The following is an 18,206-nucleotide window of genomic DNA, read 5'->3' as shown; positions in this document are numbered from 1 at the left end:
CCTTCTTTAGTTAAATGAATTACAGGTATTATTAGAATCCAATAACACAGAGAAGATTTAACATAATTTTAGGGCTGAATTTAAGGTCTTTTTTGGTGCTGCTGTGTTCTCACCGGAAAGCTCTCCAGACGCATCCACTTAAATTTAACCTGTCTAGAAGCGATGTGGTGGCGATGTCGCGAGTTTACATAATAGTTGAAAATCTACAGCTACGTCAGATACTTGGCTACTGAATTTTTTATTGCCTGTGCTGTTTTGGTTGTAAAATCTAATCCTGCAGAAAACAAAACCAAATTGGTTGTCAAACTTAGTCGGTAACATAAATCTTTCTCGTAAGAATCATTACTTATGCTTCTAGCTGCGACTTTTTTACTTCTTTCCTTACACTGTGCCTTATTAGACAGCTACAAAATGTGCATTGCTTTTTCTTTAAAAGTGGTTTTGCTATTGCTGCTAAAACTGCAGCTTTACCAGACTGCCATAAAAACGGTAACTATCGTTGCGCAGAATGGCCGGTTGCTATATGCTTGGCTTGGGTGTCAAGCCTCTTCACAAGGGTGCAATGAGGTAGCTGCTAAGTAGTCTGCTGCCATAACTGAAACGCAACCGAGCAAATTTATGGTAAAATTCCTTGTATACCAACAACGTGGACGGACATAGCACTAGCTAAAAAACGTTAGCCATTCGTTAGAATTGCATTTATAAGAATATCAGCCAGCAATTGCAAAAATTTTTTACAATATTTTGTTAAACTCAACAAATAACCGCAAATTCAATGCATTAAAGGCCGTACTTATGATTGGCTTAACGGCGCGACCTTGAACTTCCCTTATTTGCTACTCAAGGCATGGTTGTTTTCGTTTGTAGTAAGTGTAACGAAAGCCTTAAAAAGAAGAATGTTGAGCGGCATTTTCACACGTGCCACTGTCCTGCTGTTTCGTGTGTGGACTGTTCAAAAAGCTTTACGTAAGGATGACTTTTTACATCCACTTGATAGGTTGCAAAATTTTTCTTCTCATACGTCTTGTATTTCAGAACAAGAAAAATATGATAAACCCAATTTTCAGGAGTCTGCGCCTAAAGGTGCTCTAAAGCAGATGGACTGGACGTCATCCGTCCATTCGCGGCTGTTCAATTTCCAAACCATGCCCGGTGTTCCCACGTTGATGAAGAAGATGATTCTGGATAGCAAAAACGTCCCTAGGAAAAGGAACAAATTCGAAGTTTCGTGTGTTTAATCTTGACAGTGTAGAATTTCTTAAGAAGTTCATTCAAGTTTGCACGTTCGGATGATATTGACGCTCTGTGGCAGCAAATTTCGAGCCAGGACATTGATAGCAAAAGTGCCGAGTCTAAAAATTTGAGTGACAGTGAGACAAAACCATCTGCTGGATCAGATCTCACGAAATCAAGTGAGGGACTACCTCAAGAGGATACAAATTTCCGAAGGCCTCAGTCGTCAAACTTAGCCACCCAAAGGTCCGGCGATGATGTCGCATATGAAAAATGTAAGATCTAATAGTTTATTTGTTTTTTCAGTTGGGAAACTCTATAAGCGATTCGGGAAAATCATGCTACTGCATCTCAAGCAGAACCAAAACAAAATGAGGATTAAAAAGCTGCGACGGATGGTGGGTTCCGTTGTAACTTCTTTTCTACTTAAGCATCGCATCGTCCAGATAATTGCTATTTCTGTTGTTTCTGCTACAGACATTTGATACATTCAAGAAGTCGGAACACTTTAACGGAAAGAATCATTCTGATGATTTTTTGGAGCACGAATTTCAAAGGGCATTGAAAAAGAAGCGCCACTTTGTAATTTCGGATAATCAAAGAAAAGTCTCGATATCATGCGCCGAAACTTGAATTCGTATGGTAATTTTTTGTACGCATGTGACTTTGAAGCGGTCTTTTTTTAACATCTTTTTTAAGATGTGACTCGCCTGTTAATCGTTAGCAGTTGCAGCGCTTGGATTGGGCAACATGGCACGTCTTTTCTCTACGTTTTGATTTTGAGTCGTCGTGGTCCCCTGCACTTTTGGTTATCATCTGATGAACCCTTGGGTCGCTTTATAGCGCTGTCACTGTTGACGTCATTTACTTAATTGCTCCAGCATACCTAGGTCTACTTGCCGAGACCCCGACTATTGATATGCTGGCAGAGTGAATGCAGCATGTAAGCTGGCATGCTGCAGAAGGCGAGGGAACGTTGATTCACTGGAAGGAGTGGCGGTGCCTCTGCTGCTTTGTTGCAAATTGCACAGTCGATTGTATGGTGTACTCCAATCGAGTAGCGCATTCAGTGGCACTTCATGTCGTCTTGGCGATTGCCGGCCCCCTACTACTTTTCTGTGGTGCTTTTGAATGCTCAGTCAGGAACACGTTTATTGTACTGTCAACTCGGAGTTAGGTTTCATCTCTATTAGATGGCTGATTTAGTGCGGACCTGGGATGCTTCAGGAGCTAACTTCGGTTTGCTTTGGTTCCCAGGAGTTGTGGCCTTGTTAGGTACCTGGATACGCGTAATCTCCCGGCGTGTTATTCTGTGTGGTTATTCTGATATACACCCTTGTGTAGAAATCATTTAAATCAATAGGCTCCCGGAAAAGTTTTTTCACCGTAGCTTTCTGACAAAAGCTAAAATGAATTAATAAATGATAAAAACTGCAGTTTTCAGATAGTAAGTAAAAAAATTGTGCATAAGGACAACAACTTTATTTGTTTTTATGCACCATTAACAATCCTATTTTAGCACAAACCAAATCAAAGTTGGTGTGTCGGGGCATCCGGAAATGGTATTGTCGAAATGCGAAGCATCCGTTAGTGAGGTGACAGTTTATGATAACTTCATGGGGCAGCTTTTTTCGAAATATGAATTTTCTGATGAGAAGTCGGGCTACCGTTTTATATCATATCCAAGGATGAGTTCGTTCTTCTTATTTGCCAAGTCGGCTTTCTTTCCGGAAGGCTATCCGAATTCGGTTAGCAAAGATTATCTAGAATACCAGGTATGGGACACGGTACAGGTGAGCTCTTGCTTCTTTCATTTTTCAGTTCTGTCCCGACAGTACCATGTTTCCTTGCATCTTACCAAATCTCGTGCTGAATTTTAGGCAATTGCTAGCAGTATAATAAGTGCTTTAGCTGGACAGGCTATTTTAATCGGTGTTGGTGTTGGCGATAGCAGTGCCAGCATTCTTGCCGCATCTCTTACGTGGATATTTAAGGGTACGTCGTACGTCTGGGTTTCATTTCCCCTCTTTTTACATTTGACACATTTTATCTGACTTTGGCATCATGTAACGCTCCATTTTCATAAACTACTTAAAGAAGCGAGAGTGTGGCCTCGTTGTAGTCTATTTAAAAATCCGTTATATGCGTATCCTGCAGCACGATTGCTTATTCCGAAGCCTATTTATCTTTGGGGATAATTTGTATGGTGCAAACAGGCATGAGTGGTGTCTTTTATTTTAGATGGAGCCGGAATGGTTGGTCGTATTGCTTTTGCAGGTTGGCAAGGGTATGCTTACACAACGTGTTAGCGTCTTATAAAGTTGCTTTTAGCACTAGCCTCGATAGCCGGTGCAAACAGTGGAGGTAGAAATATTTCTCTGCTTACATTGTTTGGTAGAATGTTTGCTGACGTGTTGAACGATATGGCATTTTTCTTGGAACTCCTCTCGCTGCATACTGTTTCATTCTTCACTGTCATTGTGTGCATCTCCAGTGTAATGCGGGTATGTCGCTTCTTTGTGTGAGGGATTAAATCACTTAGTGAATTGATTGAAATTCAGAGGATACGATTGGAACTGTGACTGATTTATTAATGCATTCTGCCGCATGAAGTAGGGTAGAGTATACGGCTGTATATTCAGCATTTTTAGCCTTTACTGGATTAATGTCAATCAACTTTACTGGTGACCCATAGTTACTTTGATCTTAATGATACGCTTATTGAAAATCTGTTTCCCTCTCCACCTTCCACGAAGCACTTCTGATTAGAAGCTTTACTTTGAATGTGCTATCTCTTTTGTTTTGTGCTTACGTTGAAATAATGAATGAGAAATCGTCAGTCTTTTCTCCGGTTGAGCTAAAATAATCTCTAATGTCCATTTAAACGGGCATGTCTCGTCCCTTAAATAATAAAGTTGTTCATTTTATCGAACACAATTTTCACTTCCATGTGATTGTTTGCTTAATGCAGACTTTGTTGAGGCAACACTTAGCCATTCACTTAGTACATCTCAATACCGATGAATCAGACTCACAAACATCTGTATTCAATTTCACCGTCATTTTTGGTCAAATGTGTGTTTTGTGAGGATTGTTTCTACGCATTTATTATATGAAATACAAGAAGTTGCTCTTTTGCTAGTCAGCTTAGGCCTCCAACTGATGCCCATAATATCTAACCATATAATCCCGCCAGTTTTATTGTTTGTGTGTCACGTCGACGATTTCGTGTATCATGGTCACTTTCAGGAATGAATGCGCAAAAGGTGATGCTAAATGGTTGGGTCGTATTTCTTATCATTTAGTGCTTTGTGCCGCTACAAGTTCGCTCGGTCGCTGGTCCCTTAATTACCACGCCTTTTGCAACTCCACATGTCCGATGTTTTGTAAGGCCTCAAATGCATGAAATTGCTTCATTTTTCTTTCTGAAGGCTCTAGTGGGCATGGTTGGCAGTGCTACACGCGCGGCCATTACGCAGCACCAAGCGCTGGAAGGAAATATGGCTGATGTTGCCGCAAAAGATGGAAGTCAGGTCAATCTCGAAGTGTTTTGATCTTCAACTCATTCATTGGTCTTTACCTACCTTTTACTTTTAAGTTCATCAGAATGGAAATTACTCCCTGATGCAGAGTACCTGCTTTTTCTTGCATTTCTTATTCGCACTAGTAAAACTGGTTTGCTTCACTGACTGGACAGTGAGCCTGGTTACTCAAGTTTGGTTTCACATTGTCTTGATGTCTTTTTCTACTTGTGTAAATTAAGTACAACTAGAATTACATCCTCCCCATTTCAGGAAACACTGTCCAACCTCCTAGCATTGGTGGTGAATCTAATCCTCATCGCGTTGGTTACGGGTAATCTAATGTAAGTTCATCTTTCCATTAAATAACTTAACATTTTTCAGTATTTCATACTGGAATTTGTGTGAGGTGTAATCGAAACGTTCACTCTACCAAATTGTTAGAAATGTTTTTCACACCTTTAAAAATTGTGGGAATGTAGGAATGATTAGTGGTGGCATCACATGGGTGTGTCATGCGGCAACCTCCTCTTTGTTTTCACTGAATTTGGCCACCAGGCTTGTATGCATGATGTACTACGGAGAAACAAGCTTAAGGTTCATCTTTTTTGTGGGTAGATATTCTTGGAGTGTATCATTTTTCTCCGGTTATGTGTTTACAACTTACCTCGCTATGTGCTCTACGCGTATGAGGTGGTCAAATAAGTTCGTGCTGTTGGTTATAATAAAAATTCAGTTAGATGAGAAAACTTCTCAAAACGTTTTATTCTTCTAAATCACTACAACTATTATAGACTCTTCTTTCTCCAAGAGGCTGAAGTTTGCTGCCACTTACCTCTAGAAGTAGAAAAATCAACCATGACCTTTTGGAGATGAGGTGGTGTCTTTGAAGGGTGTGATAGTTTGAGCACTTAGCGCCGCCTTTTAACATAAGTCATTTGGAAAGTAATCTAAAGTCTATGGTGCGCTTTTATACTGTGAAAGAAGGAAAGAACAAGTAGGTACCCTTCCAAGTTGTTTGTCATCTTGTAATGTGTTGACTCGTACAACCTATTTACCCACAAGCTTTCACAGCTTTGAATCTTTTTATGATGGAAGTGGATACCAATTGACTCATTACTCTTTTTATCACTTTCACCTCTATTTACTAAGCTCATGTTGTGTCATTTTTCCTCTATCTTCCATTCTCTTCTTTTAATCGAAAATTCAAGATCTTTCTCCACCTGACCCATTTGGTTGGGCGCGGGTGGTGCGTTGTTCTGCTTTCACCTCTGTTCACTGTATGCTCCGTATCGGATATTGTGTGCTACACCTTCTCTGCATGTCATTTGACGAGAAGGTAGCTCTCTAGTCAGCCAGCTTCTGCTTCAGCTACGAAACCGAGTTCTCGTGTGTTAGTAAGACAGGCTGAGTGGAATGCCATTCTTTGTGTTGTGTGAGAGAGAGTAACATGAAAGTGTACCGTACCCGACAGACTGATGCATCTTTATCCATTTTTATAAAAAATCACATACACTTTGCAAGTACCTGATAGTTGCACTAAAACTAGTCTTTCTTTCAGCTACAGTCCCAATCGGAAGGAATGCTTGCAGAAGAGTTTTGAATGCTTCTTGCCTATGTCATGTTTTGAATGGGAATGTACTTTCCATTAGGTTCAGTGCAATTTAGGGATCGACTTCTTTCGTTCCGCAATTTATCATTTGTATTGGTCGTTTTTTGCCTCAGTTACCACCTACAAAGGCATTCATTCTGCTTTTCATTGAAATCTCTTCTTAAAACAATCTCAAAAAGGGGCTATTTTGGGATGTGGTGCGTTTTTTTCCCCCCTGCCCGTTTATGTCCCCATTCTGACGATCATTCAAGTTGCAATAAATTGAATGCAACCAAAATTTACCCGTCTTTACTGCATCTTGCCTCCGGTTGGCACACATTCTCTTAATTGTCGGCAATTTGGACTTTCCTAATTTCATTTGTTTTTTATCGAGAGCGAGATTTGTTCCGTTTCTCTTGAAATTCATTAAATCTGCTCTTATTTGTAATATTAGAGTCTGCGATTCACAATACCACGAATATCTAGGTAACTATATACACCAACTCTGTTGCTAAGCGCCATTTATGGATAAAAGAAGTCTCCGTCTCCACGGTTTATGGGTAGATGTATTACTTGCACACTTTTTGATCTCTTTGTTAAATTGCCTCCAATTTTTATTTGCAATCCTCCTCTCCCCTCACGGTTCTATTCAGACTGATATGGCTGCTCTTCATTTTGCTCGCGCCTATCCATTTGTACGCTAATTGGCGAGCGGTGCGGTGTCTGGAATTTACCACCCTCAATCGGGGGCGGTTCAGCATCCTTATGCAGGACTGGCTTAGACAGCACAACGAACTGTCAGATCAACTGCCACCCCTCCTCTCCGTCCACGAGGTAAATCGACGTGAACCCATTCTCTGGCCGTTCGGAGCTGGCTCACGCAACAGAACCATCCACCTTGGGTGCTCTTTTGAGAAACTCATTTGGGTTGTGAAGTACGTCTCTAACTTTATGCAAATTTTATGAGCTCATAGCTTCATCGGGATAGATGAAGGTGGGAGAAGGCGTAGGCGTAGTAATTGATAGTGCGTGCGCATGTCTTTTGGCCATTTTTATCTGACTTACTAGTTGCCACTTGGGATGACATTAATAGCTCCTCTTAGCCTTCGTCAGTATCTGGGCCTTACGTGGAGATGACCCTCTCCCTAATATGAATTAGCAGCTCTCGGAATGCCTTAGCCGTGAGGAATGAGGGTGTAAGTACGCGACTCTTGGTGAAGTTGTTGGAAAGTTGGTTTAAGTTGTCCGATCTGACTAAACTTTGATTCACGGTGGCCTCAAGTGAGGCACTTGTGTTAGGTGGTGAAGAAGTAAAATCCCATGCGCCTAGGATGCGCATTTCCACTACGTAGCCCACCATTTTGAAACAAGTCAAAGTGGGGAAAAGTTTGATAGGAAGGCATTAGCATAGATAATTGGTCGACTTTCAAATGAAAGATGTGCAAATTTTCTAAAATGTGTCTTACGCTGAAGAACTTTGGTAGTATGGGGAGCTGCTTCATCAAAACGCCTAAGTAGCATCTGTGCGTAATTATTTGTAGAGATTGTAAACTTCTTCCATTATTGGGCGTGTTCGCGGAGGAACGCTACGTTCTCTACTGTCCCGAATGGAAGAAAGCGAGTAGGTCGCTTTGATCTCTCCTTTTTCCTTCGATTGAGTACTTGCCTTCCCTATAAATCTGGTGATCCACTTTAGGTTAGTAATTTCTGTCCATCACGCAGAAAGGGGAATGAAATTTTCGCGAGTCAGGGTAGATCCCTCTGTTCTGTTTGTAGCTCTTCGGGAAGCCACTTTCCGCGCTTTATGCATTCTACTTTAGTACTTATAGCTACACAGAAATCCATCTTTAAGTTTACTGGCTTATTAGTATCGTACCGACTTAAGTTACTCCCTGTTTTCCGAGACTGGAAGCCAGTTTTAAATGTCCAATTACGGTGTCTCTACTTTCTTTCCAGGTGGTCTCTCTTCTACCTTCATACCTAATGGCTTGGTCATTGTTGTGTTTGACGAAAACACGAAGAATAATTAATCGTAGGCTTACGTTTCCAAGATTGGTAACCAATAGTAGCGTGTGATAATTGGCACTTTGTTTTCAATATGTTCGTCAAATCAGCCTTTTTCCATTTGCAATTGCTCAGCCATTGCACTCTGCCCATAAATTTCATTTGTTTGTCTCCTGTCGGGAAATGGGGAAGGTGGGAGGGAGGAAACGAATGAGAGCGAGAGAGGGAGAAAAAGGATGAAGGGGAAAATAAACTCAAACCTCCGTCCCCTCCCACCCGCGCCGCCCCCTCATCTCTTAAGCTTTCGACCTATATGCTACTAGCCACATGCATGCGATTGAGGAGTATCTTCGGTCGGTGGATTTCAAATAAGATGGGAATGGCAAAGTGGAGTGTAGGAGGTCGGTTAAGGTCTTCACTGATGCCCACGAACATCTGGGAAACCAATAAAACTACTTAATTTACGAGTCCACTCACACAAAGCCATGGCTTTCGGGGAAGCTGGGAATCGGCGTTGGGTAGGAATTGCACAACTTCCGGAACTCTTGTTTTTAACAGTTTAATGACTCGATAAATTTATTTCTCTTTCCCCTTCAGAAGTACTTTTATTGTTGCGTAAGAAAACATCTATGTGACTTGTTAGATAAAAATTATTTTCTTGATTTAAGGATGTGCATGGAGTGCTGTCTGTCCTCTTGTTTGAGGTGATGCATACATCAGTAGATTGTCATTATGATTGTGTCTTTGACAGCGCACCTTTTGGCGTGGCTACCTTTAGGTGGTTTCTTTATCCCCCAGGTAGGAAAGGGAGACATTTGACAATTTACATTTGCATTCAAACGGACGCAAACAATATGGATGTATTCAAGGCAATGTTCCATGCGGAAGTTATTTGTGCCCTCTGTCATGTAAGTCATGCCTCGTACCACATCGTCGTAATTATCGCCATTGGCACCACACTTGACAAGGTACTCATTTTAACCGTCATTCCTCTTTGGTTGTTTACATGTAAATAAGTGGTAATGAATAATTGATGTTCCCTCAAGTGTTTTGATTTTGCTTTTTGTAGACTTCCACAGAATCTGGAGACTTTGAGGCATTTTGGAACGGAGATGATGGTAATTTGGTGTTTCATTTCACGTCTTACTCGTGGGACTCTCCACGATGATAGATTTCATTTAGTTTTCATCAACTTTTGCCCATTAACAAATTAGCATCTTATGTGCTTCAGGATCAACGTTGATGTTTTCACTCTAGGCACAGCCTTCTTCGCATGGACTCTGGGTCGTGTGAACTGTTGGCTGCCCCGGTTGATGCAGTGTTTCGACGAGGTCGCCTCAAAACGGGCTGAGGTAAAGTGGGACCTCTCAGTTCTCCAATTTGATGCTGATCCGTGGCGCATATACCGCAACGTCTACCGTACTTGAAGCCTGTGGCACAGGAGGGTAAAAGAGTGAAAGTGAATTTACTCAGGACAATGCTCAATCCTTAAATAACGTCTTCCTTCTTAATATGACATATCTTGTAAATTTTTCTTAACTAATCTTAAATAGACTTCTAGACATGTGATCAGGTTTTAACACGTTGAAACGTTGAATGTTAAAGTCAAGAGGTAGTAATCTTTGCTACCAGAACCTTGAAATCTTCTTTGGGATGAGTGTTTCAAGCGCTTTCGGGTTGCATTCCGCTCCACCGCTTCGGCGGGTATGTAGTGAGGGAATGGTGGGTTGGTAGGTCCGATACTTGTCACTGCCCTTGGCGCTTTCATAAATAAACCTCTCCCTCGGCTTCAATTACGACCACGTAGGTTTCCCACTGTTTTGTGCATCCGTTAGTGTCGAGACATTCTCCATCCAACGCGTCTTAGTGTGACATCCACATACCAACTGCGTCTTGGACAAGAGCAGTAGTAACCACACGCCAGTCTCACTGGATCGAAGGGATATCGCCTTCTCCATGGCAATAACATAAACCATATGTTTCCTTTTTTAAAAAAAAAGGGAAGCGAAAGGGAATGGGAGCAAGGGCAGATGGCTATATGAGGTGAGGAAACCGAGTTAGAGGCGGAGGGAGCCTTAAAGCTCCTCACCAGAAGTAGTCCCATTTCTTCAAGATCCTCATCTTTACTTCCCTTGGTTGAGATAGCATGAGGGACGAGAATGAGGTGGATAAGATGAAAAAGAGAAGAGACTGACAAGATAGATGCACCACTTCTCTGCTAATATGAGTGACTACAAGCGTCAATGACAAATGATGCCCGTCTTAGAAGCACTTTTTCTGCAGTGAACAATCCAGGGCCCTCCAAACCCACCCCCCTAAGACTCTCTACAAGAGTCAGAGACGAGGACGAAAATGGAGAAGGGACAGGAGGTAGAGGCTTTCCTATGGATTCCACTCGCATAGAAGGTATTGTCGGCGGAATTCATGACTGACACTTCATGCTTGCCTTCCCAACTGTCAACTCGGTTTTGCGCGTGTTCATGTGATTGTCAAACGGTAGGTGACAACTCTCGCCTGTAGAAAGATCATCTAAAGGGAGGATAACAGGGACGGTGAGGATGGAGACACTTCTCGTTTCTCCATCTTCGCATGTCTCGCTTTCCATTTTCTCATTCTGCAATCCTTCGCAAAGATAAGTTCTGTGACTTGAAGTGCCAGGTCCTGACTCCTTCTCGAGAAGTAATTTTTCTTTGAACCCTTCTACTTCTTTTGTCTTGGGTAAGCAGATCTCATTTGTAGGTATTTTTGGCTTCTAGCAAGAAATTCATATGGAATGTGTCATTTTCCAATTCACTATACACAAATCCACTCACACAGGGTCTTCTTCGCTCTTTCTCATCACCAGTCAATCAAGTCGGCAGGCTATTCCGTTACCCACACATACCCCGCCTTCTTTTTACTCATCATACATCAAATTTTGACATGGCGATGTCATCCACGCTATCCGAGGTTGAAGAGTGTGCGTGTAAAACAGGCAAAGCGAAATTACACCGAAAAAAAAGACATTTTTTTGCCCAAATATCCCTCTTGGTGAAACACAAAAATGGTAAATATTGTACTGATTTTTTGTATTGATCAAACAAAAGTGACCGACTGGCCGTCAAATTGTGAATCTCCAATTCATCCAAATCTAAAAGAGGAAAAAAAAATGGATCAACCTGTCCGGTGGATAGGACAATGACAAGGGAGTACGTACCTAGGTCTACCTGTGATAGCTAGCCACTCGTCCAACCGTTGAAGGTAACGTCTAAATTCTCTGACATTGCGAAATATTTGTTTCCTGGCTTCCGCGGGGCCACTCTTGCTAGGCAAAATCTCCTCCACACTGGCCCGATCAAAGTGGGCCTCGCCCTCTGACACGTATGACAAGACTATGATGACCAAACACGCCAGTCCAAACCACGAAATTGGTCGGATCGGATTACTAACGAGGGTTACTTTCTTGACCTACAAATGAGGTACGTACAAATTCATTGTCAAATTATTGGGAAGCGGGAGGGGGGAGGGGTAGGGCTACCCAACTAGACAGACGGAGAGAAGAGGAAGAATACATGACTTTGTGGCCGTGCAAAATCTCCGCCTTCCCACCCATCCCCCCTTCACCAAGGCGAAGCTTTTCAGGTGAGGTGTCACATTTCAAACTTGTTGCTTAATGACAAAGCAAAAACTAACTAACAAATGTTTAATTTTAACTTTTTTTGGCTTTTTTGACTGATTAAATATCCTATTTTGCTTCATTTGTGTTTTTTTTTTGTTATTTTCCTTACTCGGTAATTAGTCGGTGGGGCGTAGCGCCCCCTTGTGCAGGACCAACTCGGTGATTCACTTCTTTGTCGGTCGGCCTATTGTCCGCTGGTGCGAAATTCCTGTCCTTAGAAGACAATGCTTCCGGAGAAACTTCAGGGGGGTCAGGGTTTGTGTGATACCACCCCCCGGGCTGAATGATCACATCCTTATTTTTCCTGGTAAATATTCTTCTCTACTCTTCTAAATTATTCAAAGAGCTGCCAAAAAATTTGACCTTTATGGTTAGACAGGTCGGCTTCTCGTGAATGATTGGAGCTGTCATACACTGAATTGCGTTAAGGACAATTTCAAGAGGAGAATTTTGTACCATCAGTGAAGACGGTAAAGTTATCAAATGTCAGTGTCATTTAAGTTGCTTTATTTATTTTTCAAAAGACAAGAATCGACTGGCTTAAATAATAAAGGTCATGTGGATGCTTTTACGCTATGGGTCAACAAAAGTAGACGGCGGGGTCAACGTGACCAAACATCACCACATCGGTTAAACGGTCGACATCAATGGATCCATTCTAAGACAGGTGATACCGAATCAAATAAACGTACTAACCAGGGTTATAGGCCATTCACAAACACAACCTATACTACTTATTTGGAAGTTGACACCTAAAAGAATATACTATTAAATGATATCGTGTAATTTAAAAAGCTTATAAAAGTCATTTACTTCATTAATTCCCACCAGAAATAAAGGGTTGATTGCCACAAAATGTATCAACTGACAAGAGAGTAAGAAAATAAGTATGTTTACCATAACCGCAGGTAATTGATTGACGGATTGATTGATCGATTGGTTGAGAAGGTGTCCCGAGGTGGAAAAGATTTGCTAAGATTAAATGATATTCTCAACTGCGTTTATATTCACCGGTTCACCTCATCTACGCCGATTCGTCAGACCGCCCGATTGACTCACGGACAACTGACCAATGGGAGGCCAAGGTTGAGGAAGAGTTGGCATAGTGCCCAATGAGCTGGCGTAATTTCATCTCCCTTTTAAAAGTGGGCGTCGGCCGAAAAGTAAACTCATTAGTTAATAGCATGGCCGCATGCCACGGAACTGGGGTAGTTTCCAAAGGTAAACTTCATTTTCAGGCCTTTTGTTAAGGGTCGTCGCAGATTCTCCTATCCACAGTATATTCCCTTTGTTCATCACGTCAAGGTTTAGCAGTCCGTAATAGAAATCAGGGCAAATGTCCTCCAGGATTGGGTTTGTTCTCCACTGTCACCAATGTGACGCGGCGTGTCTTTCCTGAAGGTGGAAGAACACACTGTACTTTTGCAGAAAATGTATTGCCGACGTACAAGAGGGCTGTAAGGGGAGAGGTGGAGGCTATTGGCATGGCTCAGAGGCCATTTCGCCCAGCGGAAGTACAAAGGCGTAGTCTTAAGAGACCGCATAACCAAAAAAGGGCAGTTTTCCAAGGATAAGGTTGAAAAGGTATGCTCACTAGTTTAATGGGATTACCGGAATTCTAACTCTAGGGTTTCTGTTGTACGACAGCCAGTTGCAAACCCTACCATCGCATTAAGGGCTGCTTAATTGAAACCGGTGTCGGTAGGCACCTTGAGTCTTTACCGGAAGTACTTCACCACGATGGAAAAGCTCAAGTGCAGAGATCGTATAACGAATAGAATGTACATTTCAACAGTCAGTAATTGCAAACCTCGTGACTTGCTTAGGTGATTTTTTAACCATTTTAGGCATTATACCTAGCCTTTGCTAACAGGTTTGGGGTTAGGAAGTGGGTTAACTGCAATGGCTTGCTGTTGTGGCAGCACACCGTAATGGCGCCGACGACGCCATGGTCGAATCGTGGAACTTCGTCAGAGTAGTGGGATATGTTGCCTTCCTCAGAGCACGATTATTCACCACAGTGCGGATGGCACGTTTAACTGCTAGTCATGATTCGGTGCAACCAAGCTTCAGAATCTGATTAAGAACACATGTCACATATTTGTGACATCAAGCTCCGATGGGAGAACCAGGGCGTCACATGTATGTGACAATAGTGGCGGATACCTAAACGATCCGATGCGTCCATTCTCTCTAGCATTCATCTTTAAAATCCAAAAGTCTAGTAAACATGTTTGTCAGCATTACTTTATTTATATTCCAGTTGCCAAGGTCTACGCCTTGAATGCGTACGAATAGGCTAATGAATATCAATAAACTATTGCTACTAACCCCATACCTGTCATGCATTATCGTCACTGCAGCATGAAATACCATCAACTCTTGGATAATTGTAATCACAGTAGTCACTTTGCTTAAAGAAAGATTTGATCTGCACATACATTCAAACCATCTCTTACGTATTGGGAAAAGAATTACAAACCATCCGATGCTTTAAGCATAGCGGCCGAAAAGCCCCTTTTTTTACTAATTCTTTCTTAGACCCATGATGGCAAAACAATGGAGAAGCCACAGTTCCATGATCTGGTGCTTGCTTCTTTGGCTTTCCTATTCCGTGTTGTATGTGTTCATGTGATTGGCCAATGTCTACGTCCAGTGAGAGTGGAGATGTGCACGTGGATGCTAACATGGAGGAGGCAACATCCCTTTCCATCCCCACGTCACTCAATCCCACTCTACCTCACAGCCTCACACCCTCACCACCTCACCCCCTCACATTCCATTGTGCAAATCCCACCACGCTCGCGTCTTGCACCACGTGCTTTTACTTGCCGTGTTGTCCTGGCAGATCGAAGGCAGAAATCCCCTCCTCCGGATTCACTCATCTCGACTCTTTCTCTCCCTGTTCGGGGTGGGGGTGGGGTGGGGGGAAGGTGGACCTGCACACCCTCCACTTGTCTCCAATCGGCTCAGTCCTCCTCACGCCTACGTGATTTGACTGCTGTCACAGTCGACAGGACTGTGCTTCGTGCGTTCGAGGCGGCTGACCATTTGGACAATCAACAACTACCTGTGTGTTGGCTTGAGGAGCGTTGAAATAAAAGACAAAACACATGACGTGTCACATGGTTGTCAACCATTTAGGCAGTCAGCTAGTCAGTCAGTCAGTCAGTGAGGATGCTGGTGGTCATTTGGTGTCCTTTAAAACATGCTGTCAGATGGTAATGTGCATGTGGATGGAACACATTTGCGCAGTCGCGTCCACAGCATTCACCTCCCTCCCACCACACACAATCCCACCCTACTTTTCCTCCACTCACTCCACTTTCTCAGTTCGTTCATGTGTACACCAATCGACTCGTCACGCATTGCAGACAGGTCTGCAGGCATCACCCTGCTGACACCATCATCTCTCCTTACTTCACTCAATGACCACACGTCGTGTCATTCTACTCTCTCCTCTCTTCCCTCCCCCTCCTTTCTACTCGAGAATGCGCAGTCTTCCTCCTCGTGACTCATGCGTTTTTGAGTGAACCAACCATCACCACAACCAGTCGCTTCGTCTCATCCATTTGGTGGTGGGTGGGTGGGTGAGTGGTAGGCTGTTCTCTTTCCGGTTCTGCTTACCCTGTACGCCATACCGGATGTTGCGTACTCCACCATCTCCGCATGTCCTGCAACGAATTTGACGAGAAGGCAGCTAGGTGTATGGCTGGCTGATCGGATGGCTAGCCATGCAGCCAGGTTGTGCAACAGCTACGGAATCGAGTTGTTGTGAATTCGTGGGGCAGTCAGAGTGGAATCACCTCCTCCACATTGCAACGGCACCTCGTAACGTGGATTTAAAAGTGGACAAGAGACCGTAAGGGTGAGGAGGCAGGTGCCAGTGGGGGTGGGGGAGGGCTAATGTCTCGTGTCTGTGTGTCGTGCGACTCATTGCTGTCTGTTTTGAGCACATCGTGGCTTTTCCTGAATTTTATCCATGAAGGTCAACACCTGATGCATAGGGCCAGCTTCATCGGCATGCGTAAGTCACCTCCACGGGAATATGACATTCTTTCATGAATCTTTTATTTCTAAGTGGCGGTGTCAGCATAAACAGTGTCTCCGAGTGCTCATTAATGTTGTTGATGCCTGTGAGTGGTTTAAAGGACTCGAACGCAGCCCTAGCAGTGAAGTGAGAGATGAGGAAGGAGGAAAATCAGCGCTGAAATGCGTCAGTGCTTGTCAGATCAGCCGCAATGCTTTGTCTCCCTCATGTGAAGACCGGTTGGAAGTGAGACATGGTCCATTGCGCATTGCATACTTTGCAGTGTCTGGCAGCTTCTTGAACAAGCCTTTTATTATCCACCTGATGGATTGATATCGGTCACGAGTTCAAACTGTACAATTCACAAGAGACGACTCCTGCCTGCTCAAAGCAGTTCAACGTTGCATCTAATGGCTAATATCCCCCTTCCTCCACCCCTTTTTATAAAACGCGAAAGCAGATGACCAAATGTTATTCATTTGACCTCCTAAGACGCACGTTTTCAAATTTATCACCCATCTACATTTACTGTCTTGTTGTAAACCGTACCATTAGTAGCCCCCATTCAGAATGTTTAGGCTAAATCACCTCTTTTAATCATTTCATGGCAAGCAGGTAATTTCCACCTAGAGATTCCTCCTGTTTTATTACTGTTATGCCATCTCTTAACTTAGAACAAAAGGGTCTATTTTGATTAGGGGTGCTTTTTAAACATTCAAATAAACCCATACTTTGGCTTTGCGGGCTCTCTTTTCAGGATCAGATTTAATTCCATCTCCTTGTGGCAATAGATGAAGTCGCCGCGGTAAGTAGTGCCTACACGGGTGGGAGATTCATGACAATTTGAAATTTTCTTCTTTTAAAAATAGCACGGAGAACATTCCCTTTTAATTGAATATGCAGGCCACACAGAGGTGAGGAATAAGTTGCTTAGCTGAAAACAATTACTTACGATTCCGCAAAATTGTGCTTAAAAAAGGAGCGCAACATTCAACGTGACGTGAGCTGCTAATTACAATCAGTGTTGAGTTAATTTAAGCAGGACGTGGGGGGATTTATATCAAAAAAAAGCACATATGAGGCCTTTAAATGGGCACAGTTGAAGTCCAGGAGGCGACCAAGTGAGGTGCCTACACTGGACACCACATGGATGACCTTGACCCATGTGGGCTTCCAGTGGCCAGCCCATCGGTCTGGAAGAGGCCAAGTATTCGAGATATCTTAATCACTCAGACTTGTGGCAAACGTGCCTTCCCCCTTGTCACCTTTTATTTATGGTTCAACTTCATGAGGAGTAAATGAAGCACTCTCATTAAAGTAGCACGAATTGGTGAGTAGTTTGTAACCCCTCTGAAGGGCATTTATTTTAGGCCACATTGGCTAACTTGAATAACTGTTGACGCGTAAAATTGACATTTCTGCTGGTGCGGTGACCCCGCCGAGTCACGTGGTCACATTACACGTCCTCTTCGGTTGAGCTTCAGCAATGAGAACGTCTGCAGTGATTTGGCAAGTTGGTGCCCTGGTTACCCACAATCCCCCATAACCAAACAACTATCACCTCGTTATGGAGTGACAAGCTCAGGTCTTCTGAGAGGCATTGCATTGACGAGGAAGGCGAAGTGTTGACAGGGTGTATTCTTCTTCCCCTTCCGAGCCCTTTTTTCGCCAGGACTACAAGTTTAGTTACCCAGATGGTGATCCCATTATCGACACCGACTACTCAAATATCCCCCTTTAAATGACATGGAGATAAAAAAAGGAACGAGGTGGCATCATAACCGCATGATCAAATAATTCTCGTGTGGATTACTTCGTCCACATGGTTGTCCCTCCTCATGGTCGTCATTATGAGGCCTTGGTGCCACAAGATTGTACCCGATTCTCCGTCTTGATAAGTGCAAAGGAGACATTGAACTCTTGCGGATCAACTGATGTAGGTCATTAAATAAGCGAACGGTGGGAGGCAAATTTGCTCACATTTTTTGACGTCCAAGTCGAGATTTGACTGCGTTTTAGTCAACGTGCGTGACACAATCCTCGTTCTCTCTCCCGTTCTCTCCACAAACCCCGAGAGTGGATGGTGACACCTCAATCGTTGATGGTAAATGATCGTTTGTTGGGCAAAATAATGACAACGGATGACAGTGGCAACTACCTTGAAGATAG

General features: G+C 43.1%; 2 protein-coding genes across 2 annotated transcripts; one reads left to right on the top strand and one right to left on the bottom strand. All coding sequences in view use genetic code 11, as the record gives it.

Annotated features, from left to right (window-relative positions):
- Window positions 1-847: 847 nt before the first annotated feature.
- On the top strand, window positions 848-9,776 carry EGR_03115 (hypothetical protein; the record flags this gene model as incomplete). Its single annotated transcript, XM_024492364.1, has 17 exons — window positions 848-966; window positions 998-1,228; window positions 1,264-1,508; window positions 1,540-1,631; window positions 1,711-1,815; window positions 2,427-2,503; window positions 2,753-3,026; window positions 3,114-3,228; window positions 3,475-3,520; window positions 3,632-3,737; window positions 4,665-4,766; window positions 5,028-5,098; window positions 6,999-7,280; window positions 7,887-7,966; window positions 9,148-9,317; window positions 9,419-9,467; window positions 9,607-9,776. The coding sequence occupies 17 exons, from the start codon at window positions 848-850 to the stop codon at window positions 9,774-9,776; spliced, it is 2,334 nt and encodes a 777-aa protein (XP_024353290.1).
- Window positions 9,777-11,252: 1,476 nt separating this feature from the next.
- On the bottom strand, window positions 11,253-14,720 carry EGR_03114 (hypothetical protein; the record flags this gene model as incomplete). The annotated part of the gene is made up of 4 exons (XM_024492363.1): window positions 11,253-11,479; window positions 12,026-12,081; window positions 14,346-14,420; window positions 14,467-14,720. The coding sequence occupies 4 exons, from the start codon at window positions 14,718-14,720 to the stop codon at window positions 11,253-11,255; spliced, it is 612 nt and encodes a 203-aa protein (XP_024353289.1).
- Window positions 14,721-18,206: the final 3,486 nt, after the last annotated feature.

This window comes from Echinococcus granulosus (genome assembly GCF_000524195.1).
Source record: "Echinococcus granulosus chromosome Unknown EG_S00015, whole genome shotgun sequence".
NCBI lineage: Eukaryota > Metazoa > Platyhelminthes > Cestoda > Cyclophyllidea > Taeniidae > Echinococcus > Echinococcus granulosus.
Note: the sequence above shows the minus strand (reverse complement) of the source record. Positions and strands in the feature narration are given on the sequence as shown.